The 25,137-nt window shown below is 44.4% G+C and overlaps 1 protein-coding gene across 2 annotated transcripts in view; it reads right to left on the reverse strand.

Moving 5' to 3' along the window:
- Positions 1-11,601: 11,601 nt before the first annotated feature.
- Positions 11,602-25,137, reverse strand: part of LOC143006849 (cadherin-7) — a 69,577-nt gene continuing 56,041 nt past the window's right edge. For both annotated transcript variants that reach the window (XM_076158175.1, XM_076158176.1), the window contains 3 exons: positions 19,578-19,695; positions 17,018-17,266; positions 11,602-12,116 (listed from right to left, as the gene is read on the reverse strand). In XM_076158175.1, the coding sequence (XP_076014290.1) occupies positions 11,602-12,116; positions 17,018-17,266; positions 19,578-19,695 (882 nt within the window). The remainder of the gene's footprint in view (positions 12,117-17,017; positions 17,267-19,577; positions 19,696-25,137) is intronic.

Genomic DNA, 25,137 nt, shown 5'->3' on the forward strand with positions numbered 1-25,137 from the left:
CTCTTGTCTTTGGCGCAGTCTGCAGGGGACTTAGCTGGGAACCGAAGTGTCGCCGGTTGCTAAAGGATCAAAAAAGAGAAGATGGACTGGTAGCTGGAGGGATGCCAGCGCATCTCCTTGGCACTGCTGAGTTGCCCTTGAGAAAGGCACCTAACCCCCAAATTGCTGCAAGGGGCAGCCCCCTCGCTCTGCATCTCTCCATCATTACTTGTATCACGGCTATGTTAGCAAAACTGTACGACAGAGAACGTGCTTCACAGCAAGAAAGAGTTAAAGAGGCTGCTGCAGTTTGTCTGACAATTGATTGCTGGACATCAAAAAACATCACTTCCTTCCTTCCTTCACTTTATAGAAAATTATAAAATGGAGTCCTGCCTTCTGGACTGTTTTGAGTTTATTCACAGACACACTTCAGAACTTGGCAGTGGAACGGCCAAGAGGGGAACGTTGCAAACAAAGTGGTTTGCTGTGTTAGTCACAATGCTACTCACACCAAAGGCCTCTACCAAGCTCACTGTCAAGGCCACTATTCCTCCCAAGGTTACTACTGAGGCTACTGCTCTTCTCAAGGGCACTACTAAGGCTAATACTCCTACCAAGGCTCCTACTACTTTAACTAAGGCTGCCACTCCAGCTGTTCTCATAACCACAACTCCCCCTCCTCTTTCAAATACTTAAGTGATATGTTGAGCAGAGGAGAGTGAGGAGGCTGAAACGGGCACCAAGCACAAAGCAAGACCTCTGATTCAGGCGGAATGTTCACATTAATATCCTGGGCTGCCACACTCCCATTAGACACGGTTATTTGTGGCGTTGCACATTTTTATTTATACTTGGATTTAATTCCAACCTTTAATTACCTCAGAGAGCAACGGCCCCACTTTGTAACAGCTACCTATTTAGTGTGCCAGCCAAAAACACAAACAAGTCACACTTCCTGCTGTTAAAAGGTGTCAAAACAGTGCGTTTGCCACGACTAAATGAGGAGGCTGCAGCAATTTTTATCACGGCGCCAAAACGATCGACCAGATGTTTTTGTTTGTCAGGTAGCGAAAGCAATGCAGCTCTTCTCAACCATTCAAAAGGACAGGATTTTACTATTTTGGTTTAATGAATCATTTAATCTTAATGTTATTTCAGGAGAATTCCCCCCCTGTCAGCCCCCGGGAACAGTTATGCAGTTTTATCATGTTCCACAATCTGCCTGCTCCATCTTTTTATGTCACAGTGAAGGTCAGTATAAAGAAACGTGATGGATTTTCATCTCGAACAGAAACTGGGATCCATTCAGCGGGCCGTCAAAAAGTGCACAACGCAATCAATTTCATCAATAATCATGTAGAAAACACGTCTTCCTGCCTCAACCCAGCTTCACTCTGGCATCTCTTGAGAACAACAAAACAAAAAGGTGTCAACCGGTTTGCCATATTGATGGAGCCGAGGGTCTGCTGAGACCTCTAATTTTCTGAGTGAATGGTCCCAGAAAGAGCTAATGATATGTTAATGCTGAATGGCAGACATTAGGGAGGCTAAATGACGGCAATCCCAATTACCTCTGAGGGACGTGCCTGGTGTGGTTTGGTCACGCAAACAAACTCGGTAAATACAAATAACGCATGGAGCTCAGGGGGGGCTGACAACATGTCGGAGAGGAGAGACGCTGAAGACCGTAAAGTGGGAAGATGTGACGTTAGCTTGTACCTAAATAAGAACCTCCATTCCACAGTAACTTGTTTTAAAGGGGGAAATATAATGTTTTGCCATATTTTCTCCCCGGTTTGAGTGTAATACAGCAGGGAGTGCAGCAGCTGGAGGTGTTTGGTTCTAATTTGTTTTTAATTTGATTTGTTTCCGTAACACAAATTGCTGCTTTCTCCAACTAAAAAGTTCTGCTTCTGGAACAAATACGACCCAGTATCCGTAGGTACTGCCAAGATGCCATCTAGCCAGGTGGCCCGCATATCCACCATTTTGTTGGGGGGGTAGAATAATACAAAAAAAACTAAAACTTGGACTCCCCTGTGGACCATGCGTGGACTGGCAGCTGGAGAATTGCCAGTTTGCCTCCGGGGCACTGCCGAGATGCCCTTGGGCAAGGCACCGAACCCCAAAACTGCTCCACGGGTTTAAGAAGGGGTCGTGAATTCATCAAATTCATGTGATTGCATCGACTGCATTCATGTAACTGTATCGTGTAACTGCATCATGTGTTTGCAAACTGATTTCCCAAAATGTCTCAGTCGTGGGATAGTAAAACGGTTGTTCTTCTTGTTCTTTCCCCGGGAATAGTGTCAAGCTGATTTATCTATTTATTTATATATTTACTCTAGAGGTTTTTAACAATTTCCTGTTGACCATGTAAGCTGCATCATGTTAATACAATGCGTTTGTACACAATTTAATCTTTCTCCAGCTACGATTCTCACTTTTTAAGTACTGAACCAATAAGCTTTTTGGTGGGAATGCTCAGAATGTTACAAACTTACAGACGCAGAAAATGAGCCACATTATGTGAGTGTTTAGTATGTGCACCCGCATTTCCCAGCCTGTGGGTGCAGCTGGCCAATCAGATCACACGGAATCACTTCTCAGGGAAGTCCCTAAATTAATATGTTTTCATTCAATGTGCACAGCAGTGTCACTGCAAGGAATTTGTATTTGTTGTAAAGCATTGGTTTCAAAATGATCCTAAAGATGAAAATAAGAAAAGCTTGAATTAAGCACAATAAATAACTTTGAAAAAAAAGGATTTGACAAGTTTTTGCAACTTTAAGAGCAAGTTGAAATGCTTTGAGAGAAAGTTAAAATCAGGGTTTTCTTTTCTTAGTCAAAGCAAAACACACTTTCTGGACCAAATGTTGGTTTGAGACAAATATTTGGTTTAGCGCATTAATTATCCAAACTCCACATCAGACTTATTTCTAGTTAACTCAAGCTGAATAAATAACTTGCATATTGAAACCAATTATTTGTGAGTGTAATCGTTACACAACTATTTTCCTCCACTTTACACTTGTTTGCAGTGATGATTATCGCACATCAATGCTGCGTTTAGCTGAGGGATAAAAAAAAAACCATCAAAACTAACTGCGTCTTCTGTTTCACACGAGAACAATGGAGCACAGAACTCTGGGCTCTTTGAAATCTGCCTCATAAACATCCTATTGTTTCCTTCGTCTGATCTTTCCAAACTTTTCTCTTCTTCTTTCCCGTCACTGAATGCACAGCTATCGCAACCTCTGCGTGTTTACTTGAGCAGACGGAGGTGTGTGGTGAAGAGAGGAGTGGGGAGGGGAGACAGTGGGAGGAGGTTAGCTTTCACACAAGATTGAAACACGCTGCAGCAGATTTAGAATCCTCCAGCACTTGTACGTCTCCCCCCGCGTGGGTTTTTACCTGCGAATGCATCCGTTAGTATGTATGTGATCCTGTTTGGCTTGGCTTAGCTGCAGATTGCTTCCCCCCCTCCCTCCCCCCCTCCGTCCCTCTCCAGTGTCTCCAGCATATGGCCATTGTGATGGAGGATAAAAGGAAATGACAGGCCATTTGAAGATGCTCCCGTCCCTGCGTCATGAATAATGCAGAGGGCGCGGCGAGCAGGTTCTCGGCTCCGGCTTCAAAGTTTATCGTCCTCGCCTGTCTCGCTGGGAGAGAGGGAGAGAGAGAGAGAGAGAGAGAGAGACTAGGGCACTGCGGGGAGATTAGGCAGACACCGAGCAGGGACCTGGTCAAACTCAATTAAATACGAGCAGGATAATTCCATCCTCTCATCGTGCCCATTTGGTTCTATTAGGAAAATAAAGCCGGGCGCCTCTCGCACCTCCAGATCTGCAAACACAAAAGGGACAACAGCTGGTGAATTATTAAGCAGGGACGGCGGCCGGGCCCTCGGGTCGGGACGGCTGCTTAATGTAGAAATATGTTAATTAGTAAATGGAGGAACGCCTGATCGATGAACAGCCGCATTCATTTTGTCATCCACAGATCAGCAGGGGACATCTGAGATTCACTGTGCAGGGCCAAGTGCACGTACTCATACACTCATGTAGGCATGTACTAAAGCTCATGTACATGTATATTCGCACTTTGGGAGACTTTATTTTAGAGGTAAGTGTTGGACTTCACCTTCCTTCCATCCCTACTTCATTATTATCTTCCCTCTCTACTTATTTTCTTCCTTCCATGGTTTCTACGTCCTTTCATGCATGTGTCTTAACTTTCTGCCCCTTTCCTTCCCTCCATGATTCCTCCTTCCTCCCTTGTTTGTTTAATCTTTAGCTCCTTTCCTTCCTACTGTCATTCTTAACATCCTTTTGTTGCCACTATGTTTACTTGCTCATTTGCTTCTTTCCTTCTCTGTTGCGCTTCATTTTTCCCTCACATATTTCTGTCCTGTCCTAGTGTCCTACATTAATTTTACTCATTTCCTACAACCCCACCCCCAACCTGTACATGACTACTTCCCAGCACTGTTACTCTACTTTAATAGAGTGAGTACTTCTGTCTGTAAAGCAGCATCAAACACATGCATATAAGATGCTGTGGTGGTGTTAGAGGTTCATGTGTGTGACTGACGATCTTATTAGTCCCCTTCATTAAAAAAGTATAAAAATAAATACACAAAGAGAAACCCCAAGTTTAAACATTTATTTAAATCTGCATGTTTCCTTTCACACTTTTCAGTCTTTTGAGATCTAATTAGCCCTGCAGCACCTTGTGATGGCAGATGTAGGCCTACGGAAACACACACACACACGCACACACACATGCAAACACAGTCGACTGAAGCTGCTGTAGCATGTAACTATTTTCCATGTCGACACAATAAACAAACACTTATGCCACCCACATATTCAGTGCTATATCAAGCCAGGCTTGGCTAATGATGATAAACCTACGTAAAAGTACAAAGCGCAGCTAATTAGGTCTGTGTCGATTATGGCTCATTAATGCTGATGCTGCTCTGACATGTTTTTGCCAATCATCACTGTGGAGGCCTTCAGTGCATCATTTTCTAATTACTTTAATTCATCATTGTACCGATGCTCCCGGCGCAGATAGGTTTGGATTGGCCCAGCGGTCACATGTGTACAGGGGAAGAGGAGAGTAGAACATACATGTCGTCACGGCCTAACTTGCGTTTTGATTACAGTAGATTGAACTGGATGGAGGTGCGGTTTAAAATTCGAAAGCTGCAATCTGCCATTTCAAACATGCAGACAGCCTCTTTATGACACAAGCTAACAATACACAGCAGCTAAATGGACTAACATTTACTCAGGCTGTTTGTTCATTTACAGGAGTAATTATTGCAAGACCGTAAACAAAGAGCAACATTTACAATAATGATTAACTGACAGAGAAATGGGACTTCATCTTTAAGATTAAACTCTGAATTAAATACATGTAATGCTTTTCTGTATTGTTACCCCCCCCCCCTAATTGCTACAATCCAATACACTGCAGCAGGTAGTATTGGATTAATTCTGATGTAAACTTTCTTATTTACAGAAATACAACCAGGAATGTTTGGCCTTGGATTGGTCCGTCACAGTGGAGAAACCCAGCTAGTATGAGGCTAGAGAGTGAGTATTCAGACAGTGTTTTGTTACCAGCCGCCCATATTCTGACAAGGTTTCCAGAAAGTCGTAGTGCTGTCTTCACTCAGTGTGCACAGCGATGCAGCAAATGGAGAGGAGAGGTGGATCGATGTGTTTTTCCTCTTAAAAGCTAAATCTGTAAACGTGCCCTTTACTGTTCTCCATCATCTCGTTGTGTTTGACCTTTTTGTGATGAGCAGAGCTTGAAAGCTGAAACGTTTCAGTGACAGTGATGATGGAAAATGCCTTCATTTCCACTGGCCTCTTATTTTTCCAGGCATATTTTTGGATCATTGATAAATCACTTAACAGTTCTTTTGAAGTTATAACCCCAAGTTATTATTCTTTCATTCCCTCTTACCCCAATCCTGCCTCTTTGACCTACTTTTACACTGCCTGTGCTCCCCAGGCAGTCGAGGAGCAAGCTGTGGCACTTTCAAACACCCACACACACCTCTCAAGAGAATTATTTATACTGCCCAGGTCTGGGACCAGTCTAATTTGGGTGGAACTATAGAGTACACAAACTTCAGGTCTGACATCTTTAAGAAAGAGAGAATAAAACATGGCGCCACATGGCACTTTGATCTCCCTTTCGCTGCTTTTCTCTTTTTCAAAGCAGCAGCGAGGAGTCGTCCAGTTGATGGCGCCGCTGTTTTAGCCGCCACCGACGAGCTCGCCAGGACGGCCGGACAGCAGATGGGTGATATGGCGTATTTGTTGTGAGAGGAAGAAAATGGAGGCGGCTTTGCTTTGGAGTTTTTGTTTCATGCTGGGTAATCGCCGAAATAAATATTCACCCTCATGCATAAATATGTGAGGACTAAATCCCCAGCTGGTTTGGCGTCAGGCTTATATTTCATCTAATTTCTGAGCTGAACAGAGGCAGGGCCAGAGAGAGGAGCTTTAACTTGGAGGAACGCAAAAAATATGCTTTCACCACGCAAGAACTATGACTAAACATTTCTTGAATTTAACATAAAAGCACAAACCCCAATCAGATCCAAGAAATATTAAGGACAGATTGATTTAATCCAGTTTAACTAGACTATCAAGCCTTTTTAAACTTCGGGTTTGTTTGTGAAACTGCCAAACACACGCGTGACTCAGTAACTGCAACACCAAAGAAATTAAAATGTCTCCTTTTGCACCCAGTCCTCGTGTAACACATTTTCATGGTCTCATTCATATTCCTCCTTTTTCTTTTCTTCCCCTCCATGTATAAAAGCTAAACATCCAAAAATGTCCCATAACTGCATGCTCAGTTGGCATGTCAAATGATTTCTTCTACAAAAAATATTCAACAACAAATAAAATGAAAAGCTTTTTTGCAATGCCATTCACACGAGCAAGCACTGCATTTGTGTTTCTTTAGGCAGCGCGTGCGTCACTCACACATCTTATATACACACACACTGCCATGTGCTTCCAATTAGACAATCAGTAAGTGGACACACCTGCACCTGGGTCCTCTTCAGGTCACCACAAAGTTCCTCTTACATTCATACAGCACCGACAAATGTCTCAAAGTTACAAATGTTGAAATAAAGGAAATAATATGATTCGATCTTTGAAGAAAACTACACGTTGACATTGTTCCGATTCGTAAAAATTGAAGCACATGAAAGCTCTTGTGAAGTTGAACTGCTCCAGTAAGGAAATACTTTGAGACATTGAGACATTATGACCTTTCTCTCTCAAAAAGATGAGGATTCTATTCTTAAAATCTCTCTTTTCTTGGCCCTAGTACTCTGATTGAGACGCTCTTATAATCTTTGGTTTGGCTTTTACAAGAAGTAGACAGTAATGATGTCATCCCCCGCTGCTCTATGACGCAGATCACGGCATGGACACCGAGGAAATGACAGCAGATTCTCAGAAATTCGATCAATCAATCAATTCCATAAATTGAGTACTTCATTTTCCCTCTGTAAACGCCAAACGTGGTCTTATAAACGGCAATATTAGCACGCTGAGATTGGCCTTTACAGTGCAAATTTTCAGGAAGCGCTCAGCTGCTGGATGAATATATTATCTTGTCCTTCTAATAAAGCGACTTAAACATCTTGATTATGCGTCTGATCAAAGTGCTCATATTATATAATATATTGCAGTTCTTTCCAGAGCCTTATGAAAGCAGGAGAATAATTGGACGATAAATGATTTGGGACACCTGTGGTCGCATGGAGACCAAAGACGACGGCACAATATGATTTTTTTTTTCTCTGCAGCCGAGAGGTCAAACTCTATTAGCGATGTTCCCGCAGACAATCTGAGGAAGAGCGCGTTCCTCCTCATTTATCGGGGGGGGTATTTTATTGATGATCCACAGTTATGATAGGAATTGAGTGAAGTGTCGGTACTTGCCCAGGGTGTCCCTCGCCGCGTTGCCGGGGCCAACACGAGTAATCAGCCCAGGTCCAGATTGAGCCCCTGATAGCAGAGGGTCTCTGATTGCTCATAAGTAGCCCCAGGCACCAGGCGTTTAAGACACATTCTGCTGATTTTGACAGACAGCTGGTAGTGTAAATCAGCATCTGGCCACAGGAGCTCTCAGGTTTGGATTTACCATCTGTCTAAATCTTAAATAATCCAAAGCTTTGACGTGCAGAGCAAAAAATATATGGAGGTGAACATATGAGCTTAATGTAACACTCAAATACTTGCAAATAGCCTTGTTTGGATGCCTTTAATATTGATTGAAACTGTCATTGCTTGTCCAAACATTCAAACATCTTCTTTTTTTTAAATCTGAAAGCTGAAAATGTTTTGGAATGAGAAATGCTGAAGGTGCTGATGTGAGTCTTGCAAAAATAAATCAGAATTAGCAAAAAAAAAACAGGCTTGCAAATACTAAATGGACTTGCTCTTTTTGACTAGCATTCTTTGTGAAGGACGATGGTTGCAAAAATTCTCTCTAGCTTTATGAGGAAAGACTTGATTTACACGTAAATTGACATTGAAACTAAAACAACATAACAGAACATAACAGACGTTTGGCATGAATACGTAAACATTGCGGAAGATTTGGATGAAAGGTCAAACTCTCCTGAAAAACAAAACACTATATTGTGTTTTTTGTAGCAGCATATACATACAGCAGTATAGAGAGTGAGCAAACTACTCCGACATTCTATCTTATAATGTCTTCATGAAATTTAGAATCCACTTTCCCCGTAGGCTGTTGTCCAGGCCCTGAGGCCACAAAGCAGCCCCAAAGCTCCATCCTGTTTCCAGTCAGGATGAGGTTTTGGAATTGGTGAATAGAGCTTTTTGTCCTCAAAAGATCCCATTGTTCACTGTTTTCCGCTTACTACTCATAAGTATGGATGACTTCATTAACTTAGAGTGTTTTTGAATTGCACTATTGTGGCAGGAAGTTTTACATGTTGATTCCTAGACAAATCCTTCTGTTTAGTACATAGCTCAGTATCTGCTTCTGCTCTAATCTAATCTGCATGGTTTGGAGTCAGTGATACTGGGGACCATCATGTATGATGAGCAGTGAAGTTGTGAAGGAGAAGGCGTCCGTTCCTTCAGGCTGGCACGGTCTGCATCATAATTAGAACACGCGGTGGTCTCGGTCCCTACTGACTCGCTGTTAAACTTCTCAAACGTTTTACTTTCGCCTGTGTTCAAAGCGTGGGAAAGTGTGTCAGTACCTGTAAGCAGGCAACATATTTACCAGCTCGAGTGAAGATGCATAACAAGCTCATTGCAAACGGTTGCATCATGGTGGATTCTAGAACTGTCAATTGTTGTTCCTCAACCTCAGAGAAACGCTGTGATGCAGTGGGAGTCTCCATAACGCAAACCTTCAGTGTGTGTGTGTGAGTGCTGTCGAGTAATTCACCTTGACACAGTGGACAACAGTCATTATGGAGATTAAAAAATGACACAAAAGTATGAAATTATATCTTTTCATCGTTATTCTTTGTCTTCTGCAGTCCTAAATAAGTTCCCTCCTATCCTCTTCAGCCCTTCCTTTGCTCATACCCTTTTTTTATGTCCTTGAGGCCATATTTCCTAAAAAGCTTACATACTGTATATATATATATATACATATATATATATACAAATATATATATATATATACATATATATATATATATGTATATACTTTTGTTTTACTTTTGTTTACTTTGTTCATTTTTAATTTTATTATGATGATGATGATGATTTATTATTGAATTCCCTGACTTTGTCCTGCATTCTTCAGGATTTGCAGCTTGTCCAAACACAGGTGTAACTCATCACATTAACGACGTGTGTGAGTTGCTTCACTGCTCTCACACATCGTCAATGTGATGATGATTTACACCTGACTTCCCTGCTGCGACAAACAAAATGTGTCTTTATATCACTTCTAAAATGCAATCCACTTACGCCTGCTTCATTATTTTCAAAGATGTGATTCAGTGTGTTTGTTCAAAGGCGTTTGATGTAACAGAAGCAGGTTTTTGATGGTTTTATCTTCATTTTAAATTGGCTCACTACAGGTGGAAAATGTTGACGTTCAGTTTGGAATTTGGAGTTTTAGGAAATTTCAGGTGAGTGAAATTTATGTCTCCCTATTCCTTTTTCCTTATGTTCTTGAATAAATAATAACACTAAATCCTTTATTTATTACGACCCCATGATGAAGTGGACTGAAATAACAAAGCCCTTCAGTATTAAAGGAACTGAATGTTCATTTTATTTTCAGCAAAAAGGATAAAAACATCAGTTGCACAGTTCTGCTTCTTGAAAATAAATAATAATACATATCTGTTGTACATGTTGACACCCAAGTTTAACATAACGGCTGAAAAAGAAATCTGCACAATATGATTATCATACAGTGTGACTTTCACCATCCATAAACAAAACATGGACATTATTGAGTTCATTCTGACATCGCTGGATGACGATATATGCTGGACTCTGCAAACTACAGAAGCAAAATTCATTACTTACATAACTTCACCTTGGTCACTTCAGGAACACGTGATTTTTTTTGTTTTTTTTTCGTCTAGTTTCTAGTGCGGCGTGAGTCTTCAAGCACAAACACGCGCCGATCCTTGGCTGGGCGCTTTTTCCCTGGCCTCCTCGTACAAAAAGCAAGGAACAACTGAATCCCGATGTTTTTACAGCTCGGAAATCAAACATTGAACTTGGCAATAGAAAGGCGGAAGAAAACAGACTCAGACAAACACTACATTGCAACATCTGCAGAATGTTTCGCCAGGAGGATAGAAGCAAATTTCCTGTTATTACCCCATGGAGACATCAAACTGACGAGAGTGTCATTCTTTTTATTATTTGCACGACTTATGTCTTCACATCACTTCCTTAGCACATCAAACAGCTACTTGTTTATACTGTATGTGCCATTGCACTTTTCATATAGTGTTGAGAGGTATGACTGAGTCCATGAATAATAATAGATCTTTATTTAAATGAGTGTGAAAAACAACCCCACCCAATCTCCGCATCGCCTCGACCCCCACCAACAAAACGAGCAAACGAACAAAGCGAACAAACCCATACTGCACGGTGTCACCACTGATTATCCGCCAGGGAAACTGAGAAACTTCCGTGGTTTGTTTTTGAGCACAAAAATAGCAAAGGAATGGATCAAAGCCCGAGTGCTGGGCTGGTGCCCATCGCTGGAATGAAAGGACAGGTAGCTCCCCAGAAGAATACTCTGACACGTATCCATTCTGCAGTCGATGGTTGGACTCCGGCCCGAATCTGAAACCTTTAATGTCTTTTTGCGCACAAGGTTTCCTCCTCACTCCAGCAACTTTTGAAGTTAGTGTCAAAACTCGCCACGGAGCGCTTTTGAAAATCCATACAAGGAGGTAAACAAACCCCAACCTTTGAAGTCAAAGTGTTTCTTCGCCCTCTCTTGTGTTGCGCTCAGGCAGACAAACTCATTTTCTCAGCTGACAATAAATTACTGTTCTTATTTTTTCACTTTTTCACAAGTCCAGGAAATGTTAAGAGGGATATTCAGGGGCTATGAGAACACGCCGGTGCCGTCGCTGTTCCCGTAAAGGTCAGCCAGCTTTTTGAAGCGCGGGCCCCAGTTGCTCAGATAGTCATAGTTTTGATCCGAGTCTGTACTTAGCGACTCCAGGGAGCTTAATGACTCTGCTACGGAGCCGCTGCCTTCAAAGGCGTACGTCTGCAGAGAGTCGTACGGGGGAGCCGACGGGTCCACGTCAGCGTCCTTGAGTCGATCCCAGATAAACTCTCTGAACACCACGTTATCCGGCAGGGATTTATAGGACGGACGAGCCGCCGTAGGGTAGTGAAAGAACGTGGGCGTGTCCGGGGTGACGTCTCGCCGGACGTTGGGGTCTCTGATCACGTTGAGGTTTCGCAGGGTGACCATGTCGAAGGCCTCCGTGTCTTCCTCCCCTCCGCCCTCGTCGTCATAGCGGACTATGTTCTCCCTGACGTCTCGCTCCTCCTCCAGGATCAGAGGCTCCTTCTTCCTCCGACGCATCGTCACAATCAGCAAAACCATCACTGCAGAAGAAAAGAGAGATGACAATCAATACTGGCCGACAGTACTCAAGAACTGAAGTACTGTGAAGAGTTATGTGTCTAAACACTGATACTTTTCGCTGCGTTGACATCCTGCATATGAGCTTTTCGTGCCTTTTTGAAAAGTCACATCAGCTTGTGATAATGGAGTCAGTTTCTTTTGCTTCCTGTCAGTATTCTGTCCATGTACTAATAGTTGAGGATTTGTCCATGGTGGAAGTGGTACTTTGAGTTCTTCTTTCATCCTCGCCGACTGACACCGAGTACGAGTATTCACTGCGGTTTCACATAGCCCAGCCACTTTGTATCATCATGCCAACATCCGCCAACATTCCTCGCTATCCACAAACTCACACTGCCGCTACAAACTAGCTTTGCCTTCAAGAAGACGTGGCAGGTTTTCAACTGAAAAACGACCAGACGCCAAGGCCAACAATCTTAAAGACGCCAGATTCACTATATTACATTTTGCATTTAATGGGAAAATGCACTTAAACTTGAACTCTAAATAGCCTGTTGTTTACGTTGTTTACATAGCAGTGAAGTTGCTTGTCCGACACATTTTTCGAAGTGAAAGCTTGTAATTAAAATAATATACAGTGTGAAATTATGTATTTCTTTGCCACAACATGCAGGGTTACTTTCTGTCAGTGGATAATTATCGTGGCATATATGTGCGTACGTGCCTACATGACAGGTAGCCTGATGCTGAATCTGATGACAGTGCTTAGCAGATTAAAACTTATTTACAGATGTAAACATATGACATCTGGATTCTTCTCGGGCTTCTACTTCCTACATTTGGCTTGGAGACCTGCAGAAAACTCCACCGTCACGGGCTTGGCGAGATCCGACCAGAGCCCCTCCCCCCCCCCCTCCCTCCTCCTCTTCCTCCAGCCGCGGCTCCCTCTCCCATACATTATCGCTGAAAATAACTCTACGCCCAAGCAAACTGGCAAATGTCTAATGATCCTCTATCCATCACTGTCACGCCGGTGCCAGTGAAATATCGTTCCACCGGCCCATATTTCTTTTCCTGCGCTGCGTCGAGCTTCCACGGGCAGGAGAGGGACGGAGGCCCAGGAACCACATTCAAACACCACTTCACACCCCTAATAAGGGAGCAAATGGAGGAGATGGAAGGGAGGAAAGTGTCACAGGGAAAGGCTGATGAATGGGTCGCCCTCTGAAGGCTATTTGATGACTGCGACGCAACAACAACAACACTGGCTACACTAATAATAACACGGCTGCTCGGCGTGTTTTCGTGGAATGCGGGGGCGCTCCCTCCCATCCAACACACCCGACGTGTTTTCTTAGATGGAATGTCAAAGATCTCCCTGATTTCAGAAGCTGGAGTCGTGTCCAAATTGAATTACAAAGCAGCAGGGAGAAATAGAATATTCTCAATGCTGTCCAGAGAACCTCTTTGGGGGGTTTGAATGCCCTGAAGGAAGAAGAAGGCTACGTCAATGCCTGGACGCGAGCCAAAGTCCAGACATGTCCTGTCCTATGTGACGGGAGGATGGACGGATGGGCCTGCAAACACCAGATCGGTTCCTGGTGATTCCTGTTGTGTATCTGCACAACGCAGCTCCAGTCCCAAATGTTGATAACACAACTGATCTATGATAAATGAAAAACAGCATTAAAGGAAATCGCACTAGTGTTTCTCTGGCATTTGCTGTAATTGAATTGTTTCAATGATCCATCCAGAACAATCGATGGTGAGAGAGGGGCGAGCCAGTTTCCCTACCAGCATGCATCACTGTAATGCACTTTCTCATTACAGTAATTTGTTCACGCTCCGTGCGATTCCGGTGAACCCGGGACTGATTATTCAGTCGTTTTGTCACCCACACACTTCCAACATCTCTGTGCGCCCGTCGCGATTTACAACCGAGACATAAATCAGCGACAGCAGAGTGCGCAGAAACTCTGGGAAGTTTCGTGTTTGAGCAGCGTTCCAAGGCGGGAAGTTGAATTATGAGGTCTGTGGTGCTGCTCCGCTCCAAGATACCAAGTTAAAAACAAAACACAGCAGCAATGTAATGTGAAAAACAGAATTTACTACAGAAATACTCCTGGTTTTCCTGCTCTGATTAAAATCGTGTATTTTCAGCACAGATTTTCACTCAACTTTCAAGTTCAGCTGTTTCAAATGTGTCGCTATCATTAAATTACAAAAGTTTTACTCTGAGATTCGTTGACGGCATCAATGCATTCCAATATGAAACAAGTCGAGTCCGAGCAAAGTCGGTGGTGTCAAAGTGAAAGCTGCGAAACTTCTTTCTTTGATTGCGTCGGGTCGATTCTCGAGTCTGCCATCTCTCCACTGCTCTGATGACTTGTGAGATGTCGAGTCCAAACCTTTTTGATTGGAGTCCTAAACAAATCATTAAGCTCGTATCAAATGATTCGTGTTTTCTGTCTCGTTCTATCTGCTTATGAACTCGCTCTGCCGTTTGATTGGTAGTAACACGAACGGGAACTAGTCACGCGCCCTCGAATAGATTTGGGTCTCAGGTCCAATCTGTGACTTCCACGTCCGCGCCCAGGACACTTCATCACGCCTGATGTCCTAGGAAACACAGCAGAAACGTCTTTCCTTTACCAGGACTCGATAAGCGGCAGTAAACAAACTGTCAGATTCCACAAACCGCCCAGATCGCCTTGTTTATTTCTCCACCAACGCTGCTGTATGGTTGCCTGAAAGTTTTGCTTTGCCTCTGCGCGTCTCTCTTGCTGATGTTAGCTGTCAATTAACCGCGTTCTCTTCAAACTGGCTGCGCTTATTTACTGCTGTCTGCGTTGCGTTCTCTGCATTCTCTCCACACGCCACTGTGTTTCTATTTTACCTTTCTCCTGATTACCTTTCTAAATCAATTTTTGCTCCTGCTGGGCTGTCACGATGACAAATTGCTTTTAATTGACTCGTTTGGCCGGTGTTAACTGACTCGTTCCCTGGTTACATTGGGAACATTTACAGCGTTTTAAAAACTTCCAACTTAAACGCAGACAATAAGAATGCATTGACAAATAGATACACAGTTATAGAATGTGTCTGATAAGCAAACCAGAAATAACTGTCTGGAGCTTTTGTGTGCTCAAAATTCCTAATTGGCCCTCTGGAGGATTGAGCCATACCTGACCTGTGCTGGGGGAAAAAGTACCAGATCTGAACAGGATAATGATTGTCTCAGTACTTGAACGCATCATCCAGAACCGGCTATATCATTAAAGAGATTTCAAACAATATATACTGCATATATATATATATATATATATACAGTCTATGAAACATTTTTTAAAGCAAGAAAAGAGGAAATATTCAGTCATTAAATCTAAAAATATCCACTTGAGAGCGCACAGAGCCAAAGCTGAGGCGCACAAAGCTCCACAAACACAACAGTGGGCGCCCGATACGACGATGACCGGAGAGCAAGGTGTAACATTAGGATCATTAGGCTGAATACAGACAGATGACAGGAATCAGAGGAGGCGGACGGCAAGCGCAGATGACGTCGGTCGGCCACGTCTTTCCGACCGTCTCACTCTCTCTCCTCTTCTCTCGACCTAAACAATACAATCTCGCGCAATCACGGCTTCAATTGCCACCTCGCCGATTGAAAGGGGCCTTGATGGAGGAACATCGAGGAAAGGAGGAGAATAATGGATTGGGGCTGAACGGTTGTGCGCTGGCTGTTAATGCGAGGGTGTGTGTTGGGGGGCGGGGGGACAGAGGGGGGGGCGGAGGGTACCAAGGAGACGGAACAAAAGGAGACAGAAAAGGAAGGAAGAGAAAGGAAGCCGGTCCAATTGAGCAAAACAGACCGATAGGGGACAGAACAGGACACACACACACACACGCGCGCACACACACACACACACACACACACACACACACACACACACACGGGGGGGGTGACTTGGAGCTATATTAAACTGGAGGACATTAGTTCTAAGCCTGTGGCCGGAGGCAGACTCAAGCCGCCTTTCATTTGCGATGGCAGGTTTCTCCCCCGCCTCCCCTCTCTGTTGCTCTTTGCGAAGTTTCCATTTATCACCCAAAAGTATTCTGCGTGGCAATATAAGCCTCGGCCAACTTCAAGGGGAGCGGAATAAAAAGCAAAGTTTGACCCCATCTAGAAACTCATTTCAGTTATTGTATAGGGTGTTTAGATCCTTCTGCGTTCTCACTGAGGGTCGCCTGAGCGTGAAACGGTAACTCTGGCCTGATGGGTAATGCTTTGTCTGTGGGTTTTACGAGCATTAATGCAGACTGTTGGTGCTGCTTCACTGCTGCATCGGTACTCGCGTTCATAAATTCTCATTTATGCCCATCTTTACCAACAAGACGGGGTAAAACTTAGAAAAGAAGTCGATTAGTCCCCGTCCTTGAAATCCAGCTTTTCCTTCCTGCTGCTTCATGTGACCTCTGCGAAATAATGCAGTTAATCAAGTGGATAAATACGCTAAAAGTGGGAATCCATCTATGCCGTGTTCTTATGAAGGGAAAATGATCTAAATCGGAAATCTCATCATCGCCTCAGACTGCCTGCAGGCGCTGCTTTCTCTCAATGAAAATCCACATTATGGCGTTCAGGAGCTGCTGGGCTGTCACACACTTAAATGTTGTAATAATCATATAGATTTGAGACTTAAGCAAAGAGACCAGAGATTGTTCTCAGACTATGAATAGATTGTATGGTTAAATACAATCCCCGGCCTGTTTATTCACTTTTGCTTTACATCCGAGCAACTTCTTCGACAGCTGGATGAAGATTCGCAAACATGTGAGTACCCCGACTATATATCCATGCTGCGTTCAGGGCAGAATCGTGAGTGGGGTAACATGCACACCATCCTGCTCTTACTCTCACCCAGGAGTGTTAGGATGCAGCCCAGGATGGCCATGAGAGCCCCCGTGCTCAGTCCGGTCGCCGTGTAGGCTACGGCGCCGCAGGACAGGGCCACACCGTCCGAGTCGCAGTCGCACACGCGCACCGACAACGTGTTGGTGCTGCTGAGGGCGGGGCTTCCGTTGTCCACGATCAACACAGGCAGGCGGTACACCGGCTGCTCCCTCCTCCGGAAACCGCCGCGCTTCGTCAGCACGGACGCCGTGTTGTCTGGAAGACATATGGAGGAAAAAAAGCTTTATTTACCAACTTCTTACATTTCATTTACACCTCAGCTTTCATGACTTTAATTGAACAAATAATTTCATTTGCCGTATGAGCATCAGGGGGATTGTGTTCCATCCCGCCGTGATTGCGCTGCCATAGTTGTGCAGCTCAAATTCGGCGTAAAGGATCAAAAGCAGGCATGTTAGCAGATGGTGTCATTAACACAATTCATATTATCACACGCTGTGGTGTCGCTTCCCAATCTTGACCACCTGTCGGCTCATAACAGCTTTGGGTTTGGCGCTGAGATCCCTCACGAAATCAAGGCATATGAGGCGGAGAGAGAGGATGTCAAAGCCTCAAATGTGGCACAGATGAGACGGCAGAAAAGTGGGATGAACTCTGCAACCATGATGGGTTAGTGTGAAGAAGAAAACACTAATAGCTGCAAATTAACAGCAATGTGGTTCAAAATATTCAAGGGATATTTTCGGAATATTGTCGATGGAGTTTATCAAACATTAGATGTGTGTGTGTGCATCTTACAGCTCCAACGTATAGATTTCTGTTTGGTTCAAGATGTTTGAACCCCTGCAGGCTGGTATGAGGCATAAAAATGACTAAAACAGTAAATCTATGTGCATTTTAAAACATCGGCAAACTATTTATTTTCCTTTTTATTCTCTTCCTTATTTTATATTCATTTATGTAAACATTCAGTCTCGTCTATGGCTGTTGCAACTACTGTGTTGGCGGTTTGTTATCTCGATTGGCTCTCAAAAGGTTAAATGAGAGTTATCGTTGAAGAATAACATGAAACTTAATATCAGCTTTAAAAGGAACCTGATGAATTCTTCTGTGGTTGATCTTGCATCCTTGCGTTTGATTTGTTGTTAGGCCACTGTCCCAGGAGCAAATCCTCACAATACCAACCGACTCCAACCAAACCTTGAGTGGAAACAACCCTCCTTCTCTTTGATGAAGCTCTCAAAAACACAAACTGCTCTAAATCCAGCCAAAGGTTCCTTACAGACGTCGCCACATGCTAAAATGCAGTCAGGTCCACTCGTTACAGGGTGTTTACCTTCACAGAGCCTCTAATCGCTCTGCAATGTTTCTAAAGCAGCAGGAAATGGCAAGTACTTGTTGAAGGAATCAAGGTTCTGTATAGCTACATGTTTCCCTATAGGGGAAGTTAATTTTCCTTTTCCACCCGCTGCTGTGTGTGTAGGTGTTGGGACAATTACGCTTGCACAAAGGCAGTTTCAGCAAGCACGTTGAGGTTAAAGCTGTTATGCAATCTCGACAGCAAACAAAAGTATCGTGGGGCGTTGGAAGGTGTCAGAGATCGACTGACTGATCTTGAATGCGTTCCTCTCGCAGGGGAGTTTGTTTTTGCATCTGATTGTGACACGCGGCTACAAACGTGTCTGTCGCAGAGACCTGTGCAGTGAGCAATGGGCAAAGTGTCAATGGCTACAGGGCTGTAATAAACTGTATGAAACCTGTGTAAGGGCGACCAGGAACCCCTTCAAAGGGACTTCAAGACTATGATGTCGCAGCTGCACACAAGCAGCTCATTCAATTAGACGGCAGACTAACAGGTGTATGAATGAAATTGTGAACAGAGCTTGTGATGAATAAAATCACATGGATCAGTGAGGAAGTGAATGAATCAATGGTACCAATGTAGTTCCTGCGGCAATTTGATATTTTTCCCTTTTTCTCCCGACTTGAAACACCCCTTGCCAAGCTTCCAAACCTTGATGTCATACCGAGTCGTGGTGTCGACAGCCACATGCTAACACCTGCTGACACACTGCCACCACGTGCCTCTTTTCACCTCAGGTTGTATATAGACTCTTTAATTTAACACTCTTCACAAAGCCACTTTAAGGATCTGTGACTTCTAAAGGGATTTTTGCTGTCTGCTTAAGGATCTTGGGACTGAGATGGAGGACTGATTAAACCTTCCATGTAATATCATATATATACTACAGCAGAGGTCCAGGACTCAGTCCACCATCAGCTCCAGGCAATATGTCTATGAAGGTCAGTTACTGGTCACATTTACATGAGCGTAGGTACAGGGGTCTTGACCTTCAGCCCTTAAATGAGCCTCAGCCCTGCAGGGTTTCTATCCTGCCTTGTAGCAGGGAATTTGGAATTCCAAGCACATCAGACCAAGGATCACGTAGAGGTCTCCAACCAAGTCCTCAATGAGCCCCCAGTCTGACCGTTAGGCTATGCAATTAAATTAGAACATATAGTATAGTGAACCTGGAGGCACCCTGGAGGGAAACCAGCTTCCTACCTTTGTTGTCTCGCAGGGTGAAGTTCATGTTGCCAGCCACGGGCGCAGCCAAGGAAAAGTAAAAGCGGTGGCCGCTGACAGGTTCGTCCTTATCAACCGCGCTGATGGTCTGGATCACCTGAGGACAATAGAACACAAACACGTTTATGATTGGTTACTTATTCGACCCGGGCCTCGAGTTAGGTTGATTCCAAATTCCTTTCCAAAGTCCAAAACTTGATGGATCTAAATTGCAATATCTCTCCAAAGACGTCCACCTCATGTGAACCTGCTGGCCGATTTGGTCGCAACTTGTTCGTCGTGTGTGTGTGTGTGTGTGTTTACAGAAGCTTGGATCCGCTTGGAAACACCCTGTCAAACCTTCCATCCCATCACTTTTCGCCGGGTCGTGGATTAATTTCTGCTGCCTCATAAATCTCCCTTAAAAACACCCGAGCGACGGCGTGAGTGAGGCGCAAAAAATGGCGGCGACTCATGATTTAATGAAAGATTTTGTTTTATAATGTTTGGCTTACAGTTTACATCACTTATCACTCGAAGTAAGTGCTTATTTGGCAACCTTGTGGGGACGAAGTGTTGGGTGAGTGCTTTACCCGACTCCATTCCCTGTCACCGCACTGACACCACGACACGCTTAGCAATAATTTCCAATCTTATATTAATACGACAACACTTTATTATTATATTAATATCTACTGCTTCATCTCACTTCATCTTTCACTGCTGCCTCACAGCAACAAGGTCCAGGGTTCCAATCCCCCCTGGTCCTCCTTTCTGTGTGGAGTACGCTTGTTCTCCCAACCCACAAAAACATGCACATTAATCACTCCTGCCCCAGTGCCCTTGACCAAGGCACTAGTGTGTGGGTCCTTTGGGCTCCCCACTGCTCCTCAGGCGAGGGTTAAATGCAGACATGAGTGCCTGTGATCACCACCGTGTTGGAAATAAATATAACATGAGGTCAGTGCGCTGAAATGTGTTATACTATGTTTTAAATTCTGTGGATTCAGGCGTTCCTGCTGATTATTACATATGAAAGTGAGTCGTGATAAGAGGCGCTCGTAGGTCGCCCCGGGCAACGCCAGACACGCGTTCATATCTGAGCGTTAAACGGGCGAGAGCAATTTGTTTTCGCTCCACTTTATTTCCCTCTGAAGACTGAACGACGAAACAGGATCTCTCCCCCGCCCCGTTATTTATGACGCCGGCGTCAACAACAACAACAGCAACAAGAGCAAATCACATTACAAAATAAACCCATTTATTGACACCCACGAGCAGATACAGCGATGATTTCTTATTCAAACAGGCGAAGGGAAGTTTTCTTTTTTCAACGATATTTGTGGAAGATTGCTTTCTTCCCAGCGTCTTAAATAAACCGAGTACAGGCTGTACAGGAGAAGAGTGTCACACACACAAACACGCCATATGGGCGGCGAATGATAGCCACCGTGACGGCCATGGAAGTGGGCGCTGTCCTTATAAATTTAGATCAAGCCATCCGCGTCCTTTGTGGACCGTCGAGAAGCTCCAAACCGGTGACAACTGGCACTCGTGGACGCCATCCAGGAGACTCACACCCGAGTTATCACACATCCCGGGACCCAAACACAGAGACAAAAACAGGAAGGGAGAAAATAAAAGTCAGAGATCCATCAGAGCAGAGATGTGGATTATCAGTTGTCAGCTGTGATTAAACGCTGCTGGTTACACGCTGTCAGGTATAACGAGCTGGTGTAGGTGGCAAACGTCATCCTGCCAATTATTAAAACTGGCAGACAGGGCGAAAAACTCATGAATATTTTAGTCTGCGTCTTGACAAAAGTGAAATAGTTCCTCTTTCATCAGCTTTCCTGTTTACCTCTCGGGCGTTTCAGTGCACAGATGCCGGCCCATTCAAAGGTTATCTGCGGGCGAGGAGCGTTTCCGGGGCTATCTTGCGTTCGCAGACAGATCAGCGGCGGAGCAACAATCGAGCACCTGAACACGCACCGTGCCGGCGCGCTGTCACGAGAAGCTGCCGCCCATTCTCACAGCATAATAACTCCATGATTGAAATTTCACATCTGAGAGATACGTTTGTTACGCCCGACGACAAATCCTATGCACAATTTCAACCCTTTGATGTCCTTTGAATATAGCAGATGAATTCCCGAGCTTATCTTCGAGGAAGGCTTCCATCCCTCGCTGCCGGGGAACAGACTGTAAATCATCCTTAAATCAAACACTTTGTAATGTATAATGCCTTTCATTAGTGAGCCTCTGATGCAATGCATTCCGGAGAAACCTTTACTGAGGTATTCTCTAATGGGTTGAGTAGGGAGACAGAAGGAGAGAAAGCATGGATGTGGACATAAATCCTGACTGAAAGACGTTTACATTGGCGGCGGCAGACTGGTGCCTGTCGCCGGGCGAGACGAAGGAGGCCAATGAATCACGGAGTTAAAAGTTTCCTGTGTGTAAACATGCAGGGGCGTCAGATCAAAAGGACATAAAAGGAAGAAAGCCGTCCCTCTTTTGAGCTTTGAGGAAACGGCGTGCAAATCTAACGGCTACGTTCACACCAAATCACCAGCTGATACACGTGTTGTGCTCTCTGTGCGTTCAAGTGGCCCCTGCCTGCGATGTTGGCACGCTCTAAGGGCAAAGAGACGCCTCAAGAGTCTCAAGATGCAGCGATTTGGACAAATTAAAGCCCAAGCATGTTGTTAGGAGGCCACCAGGCAGACCCAGAATGCACTAGAGGGTTTTGAAAGACCTATCTGGCCAAGGAAACGCTTTGGGATTCCCCTCTGCAGTCAGGCAGATGGACGTCTGAGCTGCTCTGCTCGCTGCCTGATCTGGCTGAGGTGCGGTAAAATGCCTGGATTGATGGATGGATGGAAGGAACTCCTCCTGGATTACAGGGCACACAGTGTTTAACTGCCTCCTCGTTCATCCTTTCTGCCTTTGTCTTCTGAACTATACTGGGGCCTTCACACTGCAGATCACTTTACATCCCAGGCCTCTTGTCTGATGCTTCAGTAACCACTGCGATGAGAGTTCTAACAAGGAAATGAAATTCTGCTCCGTGTATCGGTGTATCTTCTGGGAATATCAGATTCCATGGGTTATTTACTGTTTATGATGATATGACATATACTGATACGTGTCTAATAGGAGCACAAAAAAAAGAAGAGAGAAGAAAGTATAGAGGAGTGTTGCATTGAACCGTAATTTGTAGTCAGAGCCAAACAAAAGCTGAGCGTTCAAGCCAAGCACAAATCCCACGACAATTACTGTGTCAAATCCAAGCTGTTGCCGTTCAAACGATACAGATTTAATTTTCCAAACCGCATGTAAGCAAACTACAGCGATCATAACTCACCGTACCTGCGACGCGCCGCATCTGTGCTGGCCTGTGTGTGAGTGTGTGTGACGGGTTGAAATGTGGCGGCCATAAAAACGAAAGTGTAACAGTGAGTCAGACTGACAGGTGAATGCTACTTTGTTCAGAGTGATGGGATGAGTTACAGAGCTTAGATTATACTAACTGGCTCTAGTTATGGGTGAGGTTGTTAAGGCTTTATGGACCCTTAAATGGACATAATTGACAACTTATTAACATTTACAACAGCAGATTGCATTGATTACCGTAGTGGAACGGTTTGACGATTTACTAACAATTATAACTCTCTTATTCTAGTAAGTAATGAGTGAATAGAAACATGATTAATTACAAAATTTAAATACTTTTTTTACAATTTTATGATTAAAAAAATTAATTAAAATATACATATTTTGATTCTTTACCCTGCAAAGAATTTTAATTAGTTTTAAACTATTTTCTATCCTAACCTTGTGTAATGAACCACTGTCATAGATTTCTTACTTTCTTATTCGGGATTCTTCATGATCTGGCAACCAAGTGGTGTTTTAGTCAAGCTGTCATTACAAAGTGCCTTCTTCTGCTTGAAGTGTATCTCACATTCTATTGAATGTAAAGTGCAGCTGCTTGGGAGTGTGTGTATGGATCAAATATTTGATTTAAGCCACCAGAGATCCAATCAGCAGATGAGTCACACAATAAGATCAAACCAGCACTCGGAAGCTGAACTCGGGAGAATAAATAAGGATTGCATCCAAAAGGGCGGCACTTGTTGCCATGGTGATGCGACAGCTGTCACCAGGGGTTGTGTCGATGAGGGAAGTGGCTGGCCTGCGGTGTTCACACCAGTCACTGCTGTGCTCTGGTTTCCTTTGACGTTAGAGCCCCGAACACCACCCTGCGTGTGTGTGTGACACCCACAACACCCGCAGCGCGCCCACAGCCCCTGCAGAGCACCCATTCTCGCTGTCAACGCCGCACGCCAGCGCACACATATCAATTTTGATGCCAATCAATACGCCCGTCCGACAAATGTCATCTTTCAATCTCTTTTCATTTTTATATGCCAGCTCTCTCATTCCATATTGATCCTATAAATCATCTGCTGAGTTCCTCCTTGTTGAGAACACGTTTGTTGGCGTGATATGACAAGTCTGAACTGCTGAAGCTAAAGTGATTTCCTGGTGAGATCTGAGATTAAATTTGCTCCGCGTGTTATATTTTTTATAGAACAGTCAATATGTTGAAACACACCCAGTTTCCTACGTCCCTTGCGCCTCCACATGTCTGTTTTCAGCTTTGATGCAACACCTTTAATTAACTGCTAATTGAGAGAAGGTGTGACTTGTGAAGACTTTTTGTTGAATTTGCGATTCATGACGCTTTTCCTGATTGAAGTGTCAGTAAAGTTAGTGTTGATTAGAGGAACGTGACCACCCTGCAACCCCAGGCCTCCCAGGGGATGCTGAGGGTCTGTGGGGGAGGGGCCGAGGAGCAGATTGGGGGCAGCCAGATGCCAAGACCACTCATGTATGTAATGGTTACACTAAAGCGGTTGTACAATCTGACCCCCTCATCCTCGCCGCCCCTGCTCCCTCCACCCCATCATAATATCAATTAATATTATGGCAGAAGACAGACACACCGCTGATCCGTAGCGGTGGCGGCATCCCGGGGAGAGCCGGCGGCCATGAGACGGCCTTAATTAGGCCTGAGGAACGGCAGGTTATTCCAACCCTGCACTCACTGTTACTCTGAGAGAGTGAGCGAGTCACCGAGTCGACCCGTGGCCCCGGCTGGCAAATGTTATTATCAGAAAGCAGCGGACGAGTCGGCCAGTGGGCGGCCCGCAAATCCAACAACGCTGCTGTTGAGCGCCACGGTTAGTGCCGCCGCATGTTGATCGGCGCTGCTGCTCCACATGTAAAACAGGGACATTTTTAATTAATAAGGAAGTGAGGAGGCGGTGGGTGAACATCTGACAGGATACGCGTCCACCCAGCCTGTCTGCCAACACTCACACACACACACGACCTGATTATGATTCCAGCAGCGTTTTTGCATTCAAATGTCAAATCTCTCGCCTTTTCTTTGCTATAAATGTGTTTTTGGGTGAAAGTTTCATTGGGGAAATTTGGCATGACTTCATCAATCATTCCAAAGGTACTTTGGATTTGCCCGAAGAGGATTTTA

Source organism: Genypterus blacodes, unplaced genomic scaffold, assembly GCF_046128005.1.
Source record: "Genypterus blacodes isolate CSIRO-AG114 ecotype Tasmania unplaced genomic scaffold, CSIRO-AGI_Gbla_v1 ptg000076l_1, whole genome shotgun sequence".
Taxonomy (NCBI): Eukaryota; Metazoa; Chordata; class Actinopteri; order Ophidiiformes; family Ophidiidae; genus Genypterus; species Genypterus blacodes.